Source organism: Coptis chinensis, chromosome 2, assembly GCF_015680905.1.
Source record: "Coptis chinensis isolate HL-2020 chromosome 2, ASM1568090v1, whole genome shotgun sequence".
Lineage (NCBI taxonomy): Eukaryota > Viridiplantae > Streptophyta > Magnoliopsida > Ranunculales > Ranunculaceae > Coptis > Coptis chinensis.
In genome coordinates this window covers 85,609,089-85,626,264 of record NC_141457.1, presented here as the reverse complement: position 1 = coordinate 85,626,264, position 17,176 = coordinate 85,609,089, and the positions used below count along the sequence as shown (strand labels likewise).

Genomic DNA, 17,176 nt, shown 5'->3' with positions numbered 1-17,176 from the left:
CCATAATATCCCGAGCTATTTATCAATTGATAGCGAGATGGGATATTCCACACCTCCTCTATCAACTAATACTCTATTATCTACGGTATACCACCTCCATTGGAAATAGTTTTTATATATTTGGAATGTAAACTTTACACTCTATACGGTTTACACCCTCTATTGGAGATGCCCTAATAAGTTAACTTTTCAAAGCTCTCAGCTCTCTATTCGACCACCCGCACCTGGAATCACGTTTTAGTTAGTGCATTTTGTCCCCAAGAGCTCAGTTAGTTCTCACCTAATTTCATATTTAAAAAAAAATGATTGATATGGATTCAGAATTTGGATATATTGAGCCGTCCAGATTTTTGTTTGATGAAATGCCTAAGAGAAGTAAGTCGTCCCTGGAGTACTACACTTCCGGGTTATGTTGGAGCTGAATTCTATCTGAAGGCTGTTGACTTGTTTCACAAAATGTAGGTTAAAGGAATTGAGCAAAAAACCATATATATATATATATATGTATATATATATTATTTAAAAGGGCATACAAGTCACTTTAGCACCAAAACAAACTTGGGAACAAATTTTTTTATTTAAAAGGGCATCCAAGTCACTCTAGCACCAAAACAAACTTGGGAACAAAGTTATCACTGGTTCAAAGTCTGGGCTTCTTACAACCCGAAACGATACCAAAGGCGCGTCTCATCAACCGAAACACCCCGATACTACTATTCCACGGTTCGTTCTTCTTCTTCTTTCCTTACTTACTGCTATGGTAGCTCTCTGTTCTTCATGCATTTCATTTAATCACGCACTGAAAATCTCTTATTGGGTTCTCATTTGCTCTGTTGTTCTTGAATGCTTGTAATGATCCTTATTCTTGGTATCTTTTAGAGATTTAATGCATTCTAACTCAGTTTCTTGCCACAGTTTCAATCTTGTTTGTTGAATATGCATGAACAAAAGTTAGTTTAACTCTGTTTCTTGCATTCCTTTCTTGAAAGTTTTGTTACGGAGTTCAGTTGTTCTTTTGCGATTTGGTTCAGTTTGTTGAAAATGTTCTTGAAAAACTTAGTTATGTTGATCAGAATTGTGTTCGTTAACTTGTTCTTTGAAGTATATTGTTTTATGTTGTTGTTCAGAAATTTTAATGTTGAAAGTTTCTCGTGATATTCTGCTTTTGAATAGTGATCGTATGGTTTTTGTTTAGTTGATAGGAGATAGAATTTATGATACTGTAATTTGAATCACATTGATCTTGTCTTGTTGTATTAATATTTTCTCAGAATATTGAAGTTCTTGATGATTAAAGTTGGTTATCTTTGTATTTTTTTGTTTTGAGAATCTCGAACATTGTTTTCCTGGTTCACAGAAATTGTTGCCATATGGCTTAGAATCAAAAGAATTTTAATGTCATTGGTTGTTCTTTATTTCTTATTTGGTTGAAAATCTGAAATGTTCTGTGCGTTTCGTTGGATATATTCTTAGTGGTAATGTCATTGGTTGTTCTATGTTTCTTATTCAGTTGACTAGTTTATAGTTTCATTCATTTGTGTGTGTTGGGCTTAAAGAAATTCTACAGGCATTTAGTCTTGAATCATTTTGAATCAAAAAGCTGAAGGAGCTATAATCTCTTTACTGCAACACCTTATGCTAGTTTCCATTAGATTGTTTTTTAGTTTTCCTTTTTCTTTCAAATGTCACTGATTGCAGAGTTCTTCCTAGTCGAGGCTGATTCTCCTAGTGTCTGGAAAGAGGTGCTGAGAGGCTCTAGAGCTTATTTCTTTGTTTTTAAGGATGGATAGGTCAAAAGAATCTGCAACTGGAGATGCAACTAATAACAACACATCACAGAGAGACCACAATTATGGAAGAGGACACGGTAGACCGCCTAGACTGCCCACAACATATTCTCAAGAGGTTGGTGGACCTTTACGTATTCAAAATACCAGTCCACGCCGCCGTAATGAACCCAGAGGCTCCAGGAGTCATCCTTACAGTTCTGTAGTTCGTACTACTGCCCACTTCGTAGAAAGTGTTGGTTTCACTGCAGGTCAAGGTGGTCCACTACTCTCTGCTACTACTGTTGAAACGGGTCATGCAGAAGGATCTACCACTTTACATCAAATTGGAACACAGAATATGATCTCAAATACTAATCAGGCTATCTCAAATGAAGCTAGAAGACAAAATTTAGCACCGCAATTCTATAGTCAGTGGGATGGTCGAGGATTTCCACAACAGGACGCTACTACTCTTCCAACTGCACAAGGTTGTTCAGGTTCCCCGTAGCAGTAATAATATGGACTTCAATTTTCTTGGATTGTAACCTTTGTTTATTCTAATCTTAGTTTATTCGTGTAGGATCTACCAGTTTACACCAGTACGGAACGCCCAATGCTCCACACCAAGGATGGGTTACTCCAGTAGGATATACATGCTTATCACTTCCCGACGGAACAGCCAATGCTTCATTGCAAAATATTATGTCAAATACTAATCTATTAAATATTACTCTAGCAACCTGGGCTTCTAGTCAATGGAATGGTGCAGGAGTTCCACGACTCGATGCTACTAATACGCTTCCAACTGCACAAGGTCACTCAGGTATTCGGCGGCAGTAATACTATCCTTCCATTCTCCCTGCATTCTAATCTTTGTTTATTCTAATCTTCGTTTATATATGAAGTAGGATCTACCAGTTTACATCATTACGGAACGCCCAATGCTCCACACCGAAGAGGGGTTAATCAAGTAGGATATACCAGGTCATCACGTTCTGGCGGAACTGGCAATGCTTCAATCCAATATATGAGCTCAAATACTAAGATTCTGTTAAACGAAGATAAAGGACAAACCTTAGCACCCCAGTTCGGTGGTATGAGAGATGGTCGAGGAAATCCACGACTCTTGCAACTGACTACCAAACTGGGGTGGGTGCTAAGGTTTGACCTTATGCAGATGCCAGTTTCCCACGCATTAAAGCTATTTTACCCAGAAGAGGGTGAGATAGTTCACACTTTCCTTGTTTCAGGATAACTTTCATATGGTAGGATGAAATGTTATAATATTATCTGTTTAGGGCTTTACGCTTACTATTTGTCCATAATTCATGATGGTTAAAATCATACCTGCAAGTGTAACTGTTGCAGATGTTGATAACAAGGAATATGACATCCTGATGAATGCTCTAGGACAGATTGACTAGAATAGTGTATCTGCATCCGAAATAACCGCTTTACAGGTTGGTGCTCAGCAACGAAACAGTGGTCCTGACACTGACACACTTTCATGTCAGTTTATTGCTGAACATAGGAACAACAGTGTGGTATCTGAAGCACACTCCCAACAGGTTGGTCAGTATATATATAGGCAAGTCCCTGCGTCTGTAGAAGATTCACAACAGGATGTTGGTCAGCAATGGAACGGTATGATCTTGTACCTAGAAATTTCTTTTGTGGAATTTTACACACAACTTTTATGCCTTTTTTTCATAGCTACTTATGCTCGATTGGGTATTTGAAGGCCCAAGAGTGAGGTGTAATTTCTGTGATGGTGCTGCGTGCGGTCAGGAAGTTGCGAGGAGACATGATTGTGGCCATTTCTACAACTTGCGCTGTAATTCCTTTTGTAGTCGTCCGCATTGCATCATATGCAGTGGTTCCGCCGCAAAATTACAATCTTATGCTCCTCCACCAATACCTGCAGCAAATGTACAAGTTTACGCTCCTCCACCAATACCTGCAGAAAATGTACAAGCTTACACTCCTACAACAATATCTGCAGAAAATTTGAGCTGTATTATCTTGCCCCTTGAATATATATTACATGGATTTTTTAGATTGTTTTACACTTAATGCATTATTACTTATGTTTGAAAGTCTCTATACGTAACAACTTTTAAGCTGTTTTTCTTTTTCATTGTTACTTATGCTTGATTGGGTATTTGCAGACCTGGTGATGAGGTGCGCTATCTGTGACGGTGTTGCGTGGGGTCAGGAAGATTTGAGACGTGACTGTGGCCATTACTACAACTTGCGTTGTAATTCTGTTTGCAGTCATTTGCATTGCACCATATGCAGTGGATCTGCAGCAAACTTACAATCTTATGCTCCTCCACCAGTACCTGCAGCAAATGTACAAGTTTACGCTCCTCCACCAATACCTGCAGCAAATGTACAAGCTTACACTACTCCAGCAATATCTGCAGAAAATTTGAGCTGTATTATCTTGCCCCTTGAATATATATTAGGTGTTTCCCTTAATGCATTATTACTTATGCTTGAATGTGTATTTCCAGACCCGCCACCAAGGTGCAACATGTGTAACGTTCGTATGTGGGGAATTTGGAGTCACGACTATCGGCTATTTAACTGTGGCCATATCTTCCACACGTGGTGTATTAAATCCAATTGTGGTGATATTCTTCATTGCCCAATTTGTGGAGGTTAAGAAAAGTTAAATGGTAATTGATGATCCATCTACTCTTTTCCCAATTTCAGGCCTACGACGAAGATTTGAATGATGAGATAATGGAGGTTGCAGTTGGGCAATTCAGATTCATGTGCACATGTATTAAATCTAGATCAAAAAGATGATTTTACTGATATATAAATGAACCTGTCGATAATTTTCTCCTCAAAATTGAAACAGCATAGGAGAAATTATTCATAATATAGCCAATGTCTATTTCAGTTTCATGTATTTGGAATAATGCAGCATTGCAGCTGCTCTTGGTTCCCACATCACTTTATTATTCTTTCTATGCCTCTATCCATCGTATACAGGTAAGTGTTCATCTTTTTTGTTTCACACGATGGAAAATGAGTTAGACCGTGAAATTTAAAAAAAAAATGTTATATACACATCACCCCTCAGTTGGCCAAAGTAATGGATGTAATGGTAGATACTTGGATGAAATTTTTATGCATATATGTATCTAGTGGAGTGGAACTATAAGTCTATAATATGGTTTGTCGAAATTTTGTATATTACAAAATTAGCAAATTAAAGACTACTTAAGAAAAAATGTTTAAAGGCTAAAGGGATGACAAAAAACTGTAAGACTGTAATTGGCTCATCTAGTGGGGGTAATACTAGTTAACCAGCTGGCTAATAAGCTCACGTGGAAGCTGAGAACTAACTAACCAAATTCAAGCATAGAAATGAGCTGACTAATAAGTTCACTTCAAAGCTCTGAGCTCTCAACTCAATACTATCTTCAATTGGTCGGGATAAGTTCAAAGCCTAATTGAATCTTAACCGATAAGACAAAGACTTAATTAGACTTTATATTTAGTCTGATAGGATTATTGGGCTAGGTTTGGACATATTATTGTCCGGTCCGATAATGACCCAACCCGAAATCCACGGTAGATTTGTGTATTTTATAGGTAACATTAGTAATATATTTACTATAGTGTAAAAGAAAATTGGAAGCAATGTTGGTTAGTCTTGTGTTTACCACACAAGAGATGAGGGTTTGACTCTTGCTACTTACAAATTTGATTTATTTTTACAAAAAAAAAAAAAACGGTTTCCATGTATTATTATGGAAGTTCACACCATTTTTTTGAAGGGTTGTAAACTAAAATGCAGATAAAAAATCAGTGATTCAAACTAGTGAAAAAACATGAACACCAAAAAAGTTCACGGCGATGTCCTGGGCTATTCTACCGTGCATAATTAGCATCTGAGAGAAAAAGCTCTGCTATCGCATTATATTTCCGTGAACTATCAACTGTTAGACCTATATTAGCTCCAGATGTATGGCGCTGTTTATTTATTTACTTCTGGTAAAAATGGCATGTACATCACTATGAAGGAAAAAATCGCAGGGAACGAGATAATCACTTTTCCTATATTCCAACATAAAACGTCATTAGTTGGTGATATTTTGCCACATTTTCGGCCTCACTCTGATGAGGTTTGCCAAAGTTCTCTTGAGGCGGTAAGCCAGCTTCAAAGTAATATAGTTTTAAGAGAACTAGCATTAGCAAGCTTTAGACAAAGTGACGCCGTCAAAGAAACCAAATGATTCCCCTTCAAGGGAAAATAAATGTTCATTGCTTGTATTTGTTGTTACATTGGTATATACACTGAAACAAAGAAAAAAACAGAGGAACATACTACTTCAGAGTTCAGAGCACATGCTCCTCCAGATGCAAACTAGAAATCCCCAATTCCTTCTGTGAAGATACCCCTACACCCACCAAGAAATGGGGCCTAAACCATCGAAGTCAATTGACGCCTGCCAAAACACGTTAACATGGTTAGTTTTCAAGGCTTCACACAGTATATAAATGGAATCCCGCATTTGTTGTTTTGTTCAAAAAAAGTTTATTTTCATAAGCATGTCATAGTGAATCACGCAGTCCTTGGTTGAGTTGTGAAACTACTGACACTAACTTGAGCATCATCAAAATGATTGCTTGAGTATTGAGTGGGGAAACAGTACATTGGTGACATGTACCCGAATACAAAGGATAAGACTATTGATGGTAAGTTGGTAACAATGATCAGACATTTGTCTCAAGATTGGTGCGTCTGTGTGTGCTTCTGGGGGGGTTGAATTCTGATATAATGATATTTGACCAAAAAATGGCAAGAGTGAACAGTAAAATCATGTTTTGGGTAGTCCCTCATAAGTCGAAACTAATAATGTATAAAGTGCAGGGTTGTTTCCACTAAAATGGTCACTATTTTCTCCAAAATAATATTGTTTATGTTTTGCAAATTCAGCTTCGGGGAAACAATCTTTACAAGCAATTACCATTTTAAGCATTAGCAATAATACAAAGACAAACAAAAAATACTGTATTAGGTATTTCGGCTAACACAAGAAGCGTACAATAGTAATTCACATAAATATGAATGTTGTGTACTTACTGTAATCACCATAGGAGCAAATGGCTTCACATCTTTTTCTTGTTCAACTGGGATGGGAGGGTATCTAATGCTATGGACTTTGAAGTGAATCTGCAATTGTGCCACATAAGTTAATGCACACTCCTTTCCATATTCTGGTAAATTAAATTTCAGAGAAAACAACACACAAAATTCAGACCTCATCTTCCTTTTCTATAGGAAGCTCAGTACCATTAAAATCCCAAGTCCATTTGCCATCTTCACCACTGCATTTTTCAGAAGAGCATGCATATGCATATTAAAAGTATCACTTTTTTTTTTGTAAGTAAGATTTTGTAACAGACCATAAACGAAATTGTATTGCAAAATCAACTGAACTTCAAGTTGCAGGTGCCTTACAATTTGGATGGATTGGGCAAAAGATGGGCAGGTAAAGTTATCTCTTTAAAGAAACCAAGAGACACTGCCATAAAATGAAGTCATTGAACCATCAGAATGTAAATATGCATAGATGAAAACTGTTCATTAAGAAATTCAAATACAACATATTAAACTAAAGAGTCATTCTAAGGCGTTAAAATAATTTAAAGGTCAAGAAAACTCAAGATTAGACATGAAAAGAAAATTGCACCATTGAGTGAAAAATTGCCTAAACTTCATGCAAAGAGAAAACTCAACTACAATATTCAGCAACAAGAAAGCCATTTTCTACTATGAAAATGTTTACAATGAGAATTAGCTATTGTTATGGACGTGATTCAATTTTTAGCAGAAAAAAGTTTACTACCGCCTTCAATATCTTTGAGCAAACACATAAAAAAGAAGCTCAAAGTTATAAAATTGGCATGTACATGAGTCTTCACAACTACTTGAAATGTGTCTTCTCTGAAAGCACGCTATTTGTATAAATATGTATAATGCAAAATTTCAAACTATAAGCTATCTGCAACACATATGGTACCATGGAAGTTATCGCCAAGATCCTCCAAAGAAAATCCATATCAATACTTATATATCGAAATGTATATCATTTATAGGTTTTAGTAGTATTTACAATCTTTTTAATGTGAAAAATGTGAAAAGAGGAGCAAACTAGGGCAGTTCCCCAACCTGGAAGAATATAGAGTGCCCTGATATAACAATACTACAAAGACCCATTGGATCGGCTAACTAGAACCTAAAAACCAAACTAATATAAACTTACGCAAAATGTGGATAAAGCACACTGCGTTCTCTCAATGGTGTCTATTAAAAAAACATATGCAAGTTGCAAGAGAGGGAGAAATATGTCAGTCTCGCTGAGAAAAAGATGTTTTAAGGCTTCTCTATAAAGCATACTCCATTCTTTCAGTGGTGGCCATGAAATTGTTATATTGTTTATCCAATTGCTTTTTCAAGTATTGTATTTCCAAGAAAGTTTACAAACTTTATTTTAAGTCATAATATCTTTTATCTAGTACTTCCCTTTGATATTTGGAAAAACTAAACAAAATGAAAGGAAACACTATACATGTGTGTGGTGTGCGTGAGAGAGTCTACCACAAACTCGAAATGAAACAAGTGAAAGATCTTGTAGAACATACAACGTAATCCCTTAGCATCAGATTCTTCAACCTCTCCCGAAAGAACTTCTCCGACAAATGGACGAAACATAATCCACCTAAAATTTACCTGCCATAGAGTACATGTACAAAAGTAAGCTTAAAAAAAACAAAAAAAACTTAGTAGGAATTTCTTCGAGTTTTGTGGAAAGACACAATTACTTAAATATTTTTTTAGCAAGGAGAGGATATACAACATATTACCCTAGAAATGAAGGGGGCTTTACTCGAGTGGGTACCCGAGAACCTTACCCTTGGGAGACTCGAGTTTCAAAAATATGATTGCTTATGGTCAGGTAACTTGTTGTACTTGGGTCGTATCACTTTCCTCAGTGCCTTGCTGAGGAAGCAGTAGGAGGGACAGCACATCATGTGTGGGCTAAGGTGTGCAAACCTAGTATCGAGACAGCTTAGTTTCCATATAGATGCCCCCCACCCGTCGGATCTTACTATACTTCTTTTTTAAAGGAATTTCATTTCATCAATAATGAAAGGCTAATAAATCAGTTTCACTAAGCTGATTTACATCAACAACTATACAGAACGAAAACAGGAAACACAAATAAACCTAACAAAGCAGAGAAATAGACGTAGATACACACCGTAAACGTTGAAGCACCATCTCCTGGAAATATGAACCCACCATCAATATTCCTAATATCGTAAATAGACACGCAAAGTCCCAAATTTGCGATTACCTTCACCAAAACAATCACACACAATTTAGTCAAGCCAGTACCAAACTCCAAGAACATGAATTGATCATTAAAATTACCTTATCCCAAAACAGAGTCTCGAGCTCTCCTTTAATAGCTTGATCAAGAGGAAGATTAAGGAGATGAGGAGGCAACCTCAAGGTGTGCTCAATTAGGCTAAGGAAGAACATTGGGCCTTTCGTTCAAAAATCAGAACTGAGAATCAAGTAAAGCATAACTTGTTAAAAGTGTTGTATTAAGGATGCCATAAAATAAAGTATTTTTTGACAAAACATAAACAGGGAACAGAAATACAAAACATAACTATCAAAATGTCATGCATTTAATAGAACTTCTTAAACACCAAGAAAAGGATATCCATGCAACTCACTCATCTGAAATCAGGATTTTTAGATGTGATTAATGGGGGCTATCTAAGCATGCAATGGGATAACTAAATTCCCTCTATTTTATTTGGGGAGAACATTCACGAGGATTTTTGTTTTTTTTTTGAAAAGGATTAATAGGGTTAGGCAGACCCTTACCTGCATTAGAAGATTATAATCTTACATAAACTTCTCCTCTTACATCATTTGTGTTTATCTCAGTTAACACACTAGTGAGAGGAGGACCATTACATAAAACTCAATTCAACATGTAAAGAAAGCCTTGCTAAATGATCAGCACTCTTGTTCACTTCTCGATACACATGTGTATGTTACCTCCTGCAACTGATCTGTTGTGTGCTTTATGGCTGCCCGTAGGTTGCTGCAATACCATGGGGCATTCTCCTGACCTGTTAAGATACGGATAGACCCTTGTGAATCTGAACACACTGAAATCTTGTTGAAGCCGTGCTGTTGACATAGTTGTAGACCGACTTCGATTGTCATGAGCTCTTGGTATAATACCGATCTTTTGTTTCCATCTCCAGTGAATGTGAATATCACAATTCCATTATGGTCTACTGCTATACCACCATAGCCAACATACTGATCAGTCATGACTCACGAGGAAAGTTTCTTAGTAACTAACACGATTTCTAGGACTCTTACTCTTTCCGTCTCTTTCTATTTTCTCTGTTTGAGTTTAGGATACATTGAGAACAACAATAAACAAAAACCAGACTAATTTTAATTCCTGGATCAACATCTCTATCATCACATAAACATCCACAATTGTGCTTATACCCCACCGGCCCACCCCAAAACCGCAATCTATCTGTATGCTATAGTAATAAAACAATCTTCTTCAACTGAAAGGAACAATTCATAATTCACAAACTAGAGCTCATTTTCAGAATCAAACAACAATCAATCAAAAGACAAGTAACTTTCTGAACAAAGATCACAGTCAAAAGCCCATGGAAGTTCTAACAGATAGATAAGTATCCCAACCAGAAACCAATTTTCTGCCCTCCCACCTATAATATAACCCCTGTTTTCTACCCGTCTTGATCGAAACAACATGCTCTAAACCATTTATATAGAACGAAAACCAAAAATGAAATGACCAGGGATTGCTAAATTCTTTTCCAACTAGTAAGATCGCATAAATGACTGTAAAAATTAAGTTGTAGTATAAAGGAGGACAAACTTTGATGAAGGTCCAGGAAAAACGGAGTTTAGTAATCTTATTAACAAAATAAAGAAGTCTGACTTCTAGAACATTGCGGATGAGTTATCTCATAACCACCACCTCGGCATTCAGAAGCCTTTAACTAAATTTACTGCAGGATCCATCAAGTAGCACGAGCAATAGAAACAATAACAGTATTATTAAGAATGACAATGATAAACGAATCATAGTTGTGTCTCAAAACCTGAAGTTGTTAAAGAGGTTGACTCATAAGACCATCTATATCATATGCTCCTAAGAAAGTGCTTAAACTACCAAAGCTGGCTTGAACATGATCCTCAGAGACAGAATTCGCAGAAAACGTTCTAACTATTTAAAAAATAAAAAAAAAAATTTTCTCAGACGGTGTATTACCTGTTTTGTGTTGTCGGTGCCGTTAGCACGATATTTTACATAGCTTTCGACTATCATTTCCTATAAAGGTTAAGAAATATATTGCACACCCCATCCTTGACGGTATAAAGCATGCTCAACTCAGACATTAGATGTAGGTCCAGCAGGCCAGCACACACCAATAGCTACATTCTAGGCTGCAACTAGATGTAGAGAATTATGGGGGAATGCAAATGCAATTAACATGCAAGTGGGTATTACCAAAAGTCCCTACAAGTGCAAGACCCTCCAACAAAATGATGAAAGCGGTTATGATCCCTAACAATTATCTCCCGTTCATAGATGACAGATAAAAGTTTGAAGGCCAAATGGCAATCTTCACAGACTTGGAGATTCTTTACAATCCGTATTGGAGACCCAGGAGTAGTGCTCAAAAGTCCAAAAGCAAATGTCAGCTTCTCACTGTGATAAGCCAATGCATGTTCTTTAGCTTTGTCATTCATATCTTGCAGTACTGAAGATATCAATGGTTTGTATCCCACGATATACAACCGATCAATCATCTCAGCCAACATTTCATATATCTCCTTTGACTTGGGGTGTGACCTATCACCTGCAATGAACTCATAAACCACATTATCAACTTCAATAGAACTACTCCCAGGAATCTTATGAATGTTTTTATCTCTCATCCTCCTCCTAACATTCACAACATCATCCCATTTCTTGTCTTGAGCATACATATTTGACAATAGCACATAGTTTCCATCCATATGAGGTTCCAGTTCAAAAAGATTAACAGTGGCTTCTTCTGCTAATTCCATGTTCTTGTGAATTTTACATGCACTAAGGAAGGTCCGCCAAACAATGGCATCAGGAGCAAAGGGCATATTTCTAATAAGCTCTCTTGCTTCTCTGAGGTGCGCCATTCGACCCAATAGATCAACCATGCATCCATAGTGCTCAATCTTAGGAGTGCTCAATCTTAGGAGTGACACCATATTTATCGTTCATCGATGTGAAGTATGTCCAACCCCTATCAACAAGACCAACATGGCTGCATGCGCTTAACACACCAATAAAGGTGATATCATTGGGTTTAATTCCTCCATAAATCATCTTGGCGAAGTGATCAAGTGCATGCTCCCCAAATCCATGATTAGCAAGTCCTATAATCACAGCACTCCAAGTGAAGACATCTTTCACACCCATACCATTAAAGACTTTGAGTGAGTTCTCTATATCCCCACACTTTGCATACATGTCCACAAGAGAAGTCCCAAGTTTCACATCAATCTCAACTTTATTTCTATCTATGTATTCATGGACAATCTTACCCATTCCTAATGCACCCAAGTCGCCACAGGCAGACAACACACCAACCATGGTCACTCTATCAGGTCTCACATTGGCTGACTGCATATCATGAAATAATATTAATGCTTCATTAGATTGCCTGGTTTTGGCATAGCCTGCAATCATCGAGCTCCAAGAAACCAAGTCTCTCTCAGAACTCATATCGAACAATTGCCTAGCAGTACCCACATCACCGCATGTTGCAAATCCATGAATCATGGTATTCCAAGAAACCAAATCCCTAGCTGGCATCTTATCAAATAACTGACGAGCTAAATCAACTTTCCCAATTCGAACACACTCAGCCAGCAAGACATTATATGAAACCATATCCGATTGATCCATTTCATCCAAAATATTTTTTGCAACGTCAACAGTACCAAGCTTCGCATACATCTCAATAAGAGTCATTTGCACAAACAAATCCGAAGCAAATCCAAGTTTAACAACATGGGTGTGTACCCTTATACCACTTGTATAATCTACAGATCTCCCACACGCTTGAAGAACCAAAGAAAGGCTGAAACTATCAACAACAATACCATCTCAAAGCCGCATTTGGAAGAAAAGTGACAAAGACTCTTGGGGGTTTGGGACATTTAAGTAAGCTCGAATCATAGTATTCCATATAAAAGTATCTGGAGACTGAATTTCATCAAAAATAGATCGTGCATATTGCAAGTTCTTAAGCGACGAACAAGAAAAGATTTGGCGCAATAGCTTAGCTAAAATGAAATTATTTTCACTAAGAGAAGTTTTGACGACGTAAGCATGGATTTGAATGAGATGATCAAATTTAGTTGATTCTTGGAGAAGGGACATGATTTTCTGCTCTATGGTTTTGGTCTGGTGGTTAAAAAGTCAAGACACGAACCTCATGTAAATTTAGTCAAGTTAACGCGATGAGGAATAACAGACAGGTTCAAACCTGTAAATTCAACAAAGAAGAAATACTCATTCTACTGTTCCACTTATGGAATGACCCCATTCCTACATATGTCATTAGGTGTATGTATTTCTTATAAAAAAAAAATGTCTTATAAGCATTTCTACAAGCACATTCATGCATTAAACCAACAACTTCTTATAAAAACACATACAAGCTAAAAAAAAACACAATGTATTCAATTCAAGTATTAAGAGGAAAAAGAAAAAAAAATAAGTACTTGAATGAAAAATATTACTTACAGTTTGTTGAACGTAACACGTGTATGTCAACAGAGAATTCTATGAGGGTTGGGAGAAGTTTTTGAGACTTCTCCTTCTGCTTGTTTTTCTACTTTTGAGTCACTGCCAATTTTTCTCTCTTTAAAACCTGCACATGTCGTAAATATTCATGAGATATTTCAAAATCTCATGAAAAGTGTCTACATATATAAATTTCAAAATTTGTTTCGAAATATATTAGTATACTGCTGTGGGCACTGGGGCGTGATTGGACATGCAGTTTCTACATAAGTATTGCCTTACAGAGTTTCTTTTACCGTAAACAAAGCTAAGTAATGGAAATTGAGCTTAAACATAATCAGTTTTCATCCTCGCCCAAAAATAAATGTCCTTAGCCATAATGACCCTTTGCCATAATGAAGCTATAATATGCATATAGTTAGTATTACACATCAAAGTTTGTACTGTGTTGTTTTAATTTGAATTGGGGTACCACGTTTCAAGGTGTCTTACAATTTGTAATAATCAAAACTGAAGTAGAAAAAACAAAGTAGAAGGAAGGAGAAACGCTGGATTCGAGTTCCTTTTTCCGTTAATTCAATTGTTGTTTCATGTTTGATTGTTGGTTTCGAGTTCGGGCTTGAAGAAAGTGGACAGTAAGACCCAATCGCATTTTAGGCCGAAACCGTTCGGTCCGCACCTAATGTAAAGTTGTTGTCTGTTTGGCTAATTTATTCATGTAAAAATAAATAAATAAATAAATAAATAATAATAATAATAATAAAAAATAAAAAATGTCTAGCAACTTCAAAACTGGCACCATGTCCCTAATTAACTGTTTTTGTTGTGCAGCAGCAGTGTCTAGTGTTGGACACTAGCAACACAACACACAAGCTCACTTGGAGGCTGAGAACTAAGTAACCAAATTCAAATTAGAGCTGACTAATAAGTTAACTTCTCAAAGCTCTCTATCCGACCACCCGAACCCGAAATCATGTTTTAGTTAGTACATTTTGTCCCAAAAGCTCAGTTAGTTCTCAGCTAATTTCATATTAAAAAAAAAAAAAAAAAAATGATTGATATGGATTCAGAATTTAGATATATTGAGCCGTTCAGATTTTTGTTTGATGAAATGCCTCAGAAAAGTAATTCATCGTGGAGTACTATGCTTTCGGGTTATGTTCGAGCTGAATTGTATCTAAAGGCTATTGAATTGTTTCACATAATATGGGTTTGTCACGCCCCGAAACCCATCACACATCCCGAAGACGTGGAGATGAATCTCGAGGCAGTCACTATCCCAATTCTATTGAAATTTCGGCAAAGTTTTCTTTGTTTTATCGACGTTTCGTATACGAAAAAAACCTGTCATAAAACCTGGACATCGCATAATTCATCCTTCCAACAGCCATATATATAAAATCTTAACTTTATACACAACAATGATGTATATAAACATATCCCCAAAATATTTACAGTAACTGCTACTCAATTACATCGAGTATTACATCAAAATGAACTAGCTCTCTATATATATACATCAAAAGAACGAACTAGACTCTCTATACAACCCAAAATGAATTTGACTCTGACCCTCGTCAAACATAGGGGAAATCACCCAAATCCCCATAACCATCATCACTAGTGGTAGGGAAAGTCTCCTCTGCAACTGGTTCGTCTGAAATGTTAATGTAGGATGAGCAAAACAACTATGCCCAGTAGAAACGCACATAATCAATAAATAGACTACTTATAACAAAACATTTAAAACATGCAGGTTTTCTGTAATCATAATCAAAATATCGTGACTATAGAATAAATCACTAACTAACATCAATCATATCGGCATGCTTCTTTAATATTCAAAATAGAGTTTTCACAATCATCATACAACTATTGTGACCGCTGCATCCTATTAAAATGGTAAGAGTACTGTTTCGACCCCCACATACGTGGCAAACGTCCATTAGTAAGGGCATCTATTTTATTCGTTTAATCAACAGGGCTAAAGCCCAATTCGCAATATCATAGATCAATGTACAGGCCCATTAACTCATGTGTCTAAGGCTGAACCTTAGCCACATGGCTTGCCACCAATATACGTTGATTTATGTCCAGATTCATTTCTTATCAAAGAGATAGTTATCGGTTAGACGGTTATACTCTATCACAATTACTCAAGATACAAGATTACTTGAGCTACAAGGACTCTCTACTCTACCTCTATAAATATCAAACTATTTTTCATAAGGAACTACGTGGAAACTTGATCCCTAGAGAACATATCTTGGGTACGTAGGCAGCCATTATTTGGTTCAGTTTCATCTCCCCCAACATCAAATTCCTCTGTTTCTTAGTGCGTTCTTTACCATTTCTCTCGTTGTGTTGAAGCAGTTTACTGCCAAAACATAATTGGTGTCGTCTGTGGGGACTAGAGAATTCATTATCACGTGAAACAATCAAGATGGTAAGCACAAGAAGCAGACCAAATAGTCGACATATTCCTCCTGCTAATAATACTCGCAACCCTCGAAATTCAAATCGGCTAATGCAAGAACCATTGAACAATCAAGTTGCTCCTAGTGGTAGGATAAATTCTCAACATCCGATCAGAAGCGCGGTAAACCGCCACCGCCTCCTCATCGCTATCGCCAAAGGCGTTACAAAACCGCACCACCAACCCTAACACTCTTTGCAACAAGAAAACCGACAAGTCGGTAATCCTCCATGCGGTCCGCCCCGTCCATGTCGATCCTTCCGGTTGACATGGATATGGACGTGGACATTACTCTCACACCAACTAACGTAGAAAAGGTGATAGTAACAGCCAATTCACCCCTAATACGGTTGAGCGTGAGTTACGACGAGTCAAAAATTTAAATAGGAACTTGAGAAGGAAGCTGGCAAAGAGGCAAAGGCAGGTGGACAATGCTGCAAATTCAACAACATCAAGGCAACCACAAAGTAACGCAGGCCATTCCAGTGTATGGGACCGTCTTGAAGATCGATAGAGAGTCAAGGGGGGTAAGAATGAAAAACTTGACAATCAATGATGGCGTACTTCATAAGTTTTTGCTCGACATTCAAGAAGCTTACCACCATCCCGACTTCAAACAACCCGATTTTGAACTTTATGATGAGTCGGAAGGAGATCCTGGCTTGCATGTTCTATCATTCAAAAATAAGTTGGTGTTATGGGGTGGAGATGATCCGCTCATATGTAAGCTCTTTCCATCCGCTCATATGTAAGCTATTTCCATAAACTCTAAAGGGAGAAGCATTACGCTGGTTTAATGAGTTGCCTTCAGGATCAATTCACCAATTCAATGAACTAGAAAATTAGTTTGTTAATCGTTTCCGCCACAATTGCAAGACGCCAAAAGATGTCGACTCACTTCTGAACATCAAGCAACAACATGACGAAAAGTTACGTACTTTTGTTACTAGGTTCTGGAAGGCAGAAGCACCGCCGCCGCCACTACCGCAAATGGCAATACAAATGCCTCCGAAAGAAAGTGTCATGGAAGAAAGTAT

The 17,176-nt window shown here is 37.2% G+C and overlaps 2 protein-coding genes and 1 pseudogene across 8 annotated transcripts; 1 reads left to right on the top strand and 2 right to left on the bottom strand.

The window, feature by feature from the left end:
• The first annotated feature begins 1,750 nt into the window (after window positions 1-1,750).
• Window positions 1,751-4,756, top strand: LOC147518512 (uncharacterized). Of its 6 annotated transcripts, XM_086594778.1 has the most exons (8): window positions 1,751-2,257; window positions 2,350-2,592; window positions 2,675-2,989; window positions 3,138-3,413; window positions 3,511-3,783; window positions 3,938-4,207; window positions 4,286-4,399; window positions 4,488-4,756. In XM_086594778.1, the coding sequence occupies exons 1-4, from the start codon at window positions 1,783-1,785 to the stop codon at window positions 3,191-3,193; spliced, it is 1,089 nt and encodes a 362-aa protein (XP_086450904.1). In that variant the 5' UTR covers window positions 1,751-1,782; the 3' UTR covers window positions 3,194-3,413; window positions 3,511-3,783; window positions 3,938-4,207; window positions 4,286-4,399; window positions 4,488-4,756. The 6 variants fall into 6 exon arrangements, 5 of the variants coding, with proteins under 5 accessions (XP_086450904.1, XP_086450905.1, XP_086450903.1 ...); XM_086594779.1 differs by having other exon boundaries at window positions 2,678-2,989; window positions 4,286-4,756; XM_086594777.1 differs by having other exon boundaries at window positions 3,511-3,737; window positions 4,286-4,756.
• Window positions 4,757-6,010: 1,254 nt separating this feature from the next.
• LOC147518511 (uncharacterized) lies at window positions 6,011-11,086 on the bottom strand. Its single transcript, XM_086590326.1, has 8 exons — window positions 10,971-11,086; window positions 9,229-9,364; window positions 9,056-9,151; window positions 8,436-8,523; window positions 7,252-7,315; window positions 7,052-7,118; window positions 6,874-6,963; window positions 6,011-6,235 (listed from the first exon to the last, which is right to left on the bottom strand). Exons 2-8 carry the CDS (start codon window positions 9,337-9,339, stop codon window positions 6,188-6,190), a joined length of 564 nt encoding a protein of 187 aa, XP_086446452.1. The 5' UTR covers window positions 9,340-9,364; window positions 10,971-11,086; the 3' UTR covers window positions 6,011-6,187.
• On the bottom strand, window positions 9,871-14,314 carry LOC147518510 (pentatricopeptide repeat-containing protein At1g74630 pseudogene; annotated as a pseudogene). The gene is made up of 4 exons (XR_015211812.1): window positions 14,156-14,314; window positions 13,664-13,790; window positions 11,141-13,403; window positions 9,871-10,115 (listed from the first exon to the last, which is right to left on the bottom strand). The product of XR_015211812.1 is annotated as a pentatricopeptide repeat-containing protein At1g74630 pseudogene (transcript).
• Window positions 14,315-17,176: the final 2,862 nt, after the last annotated feature.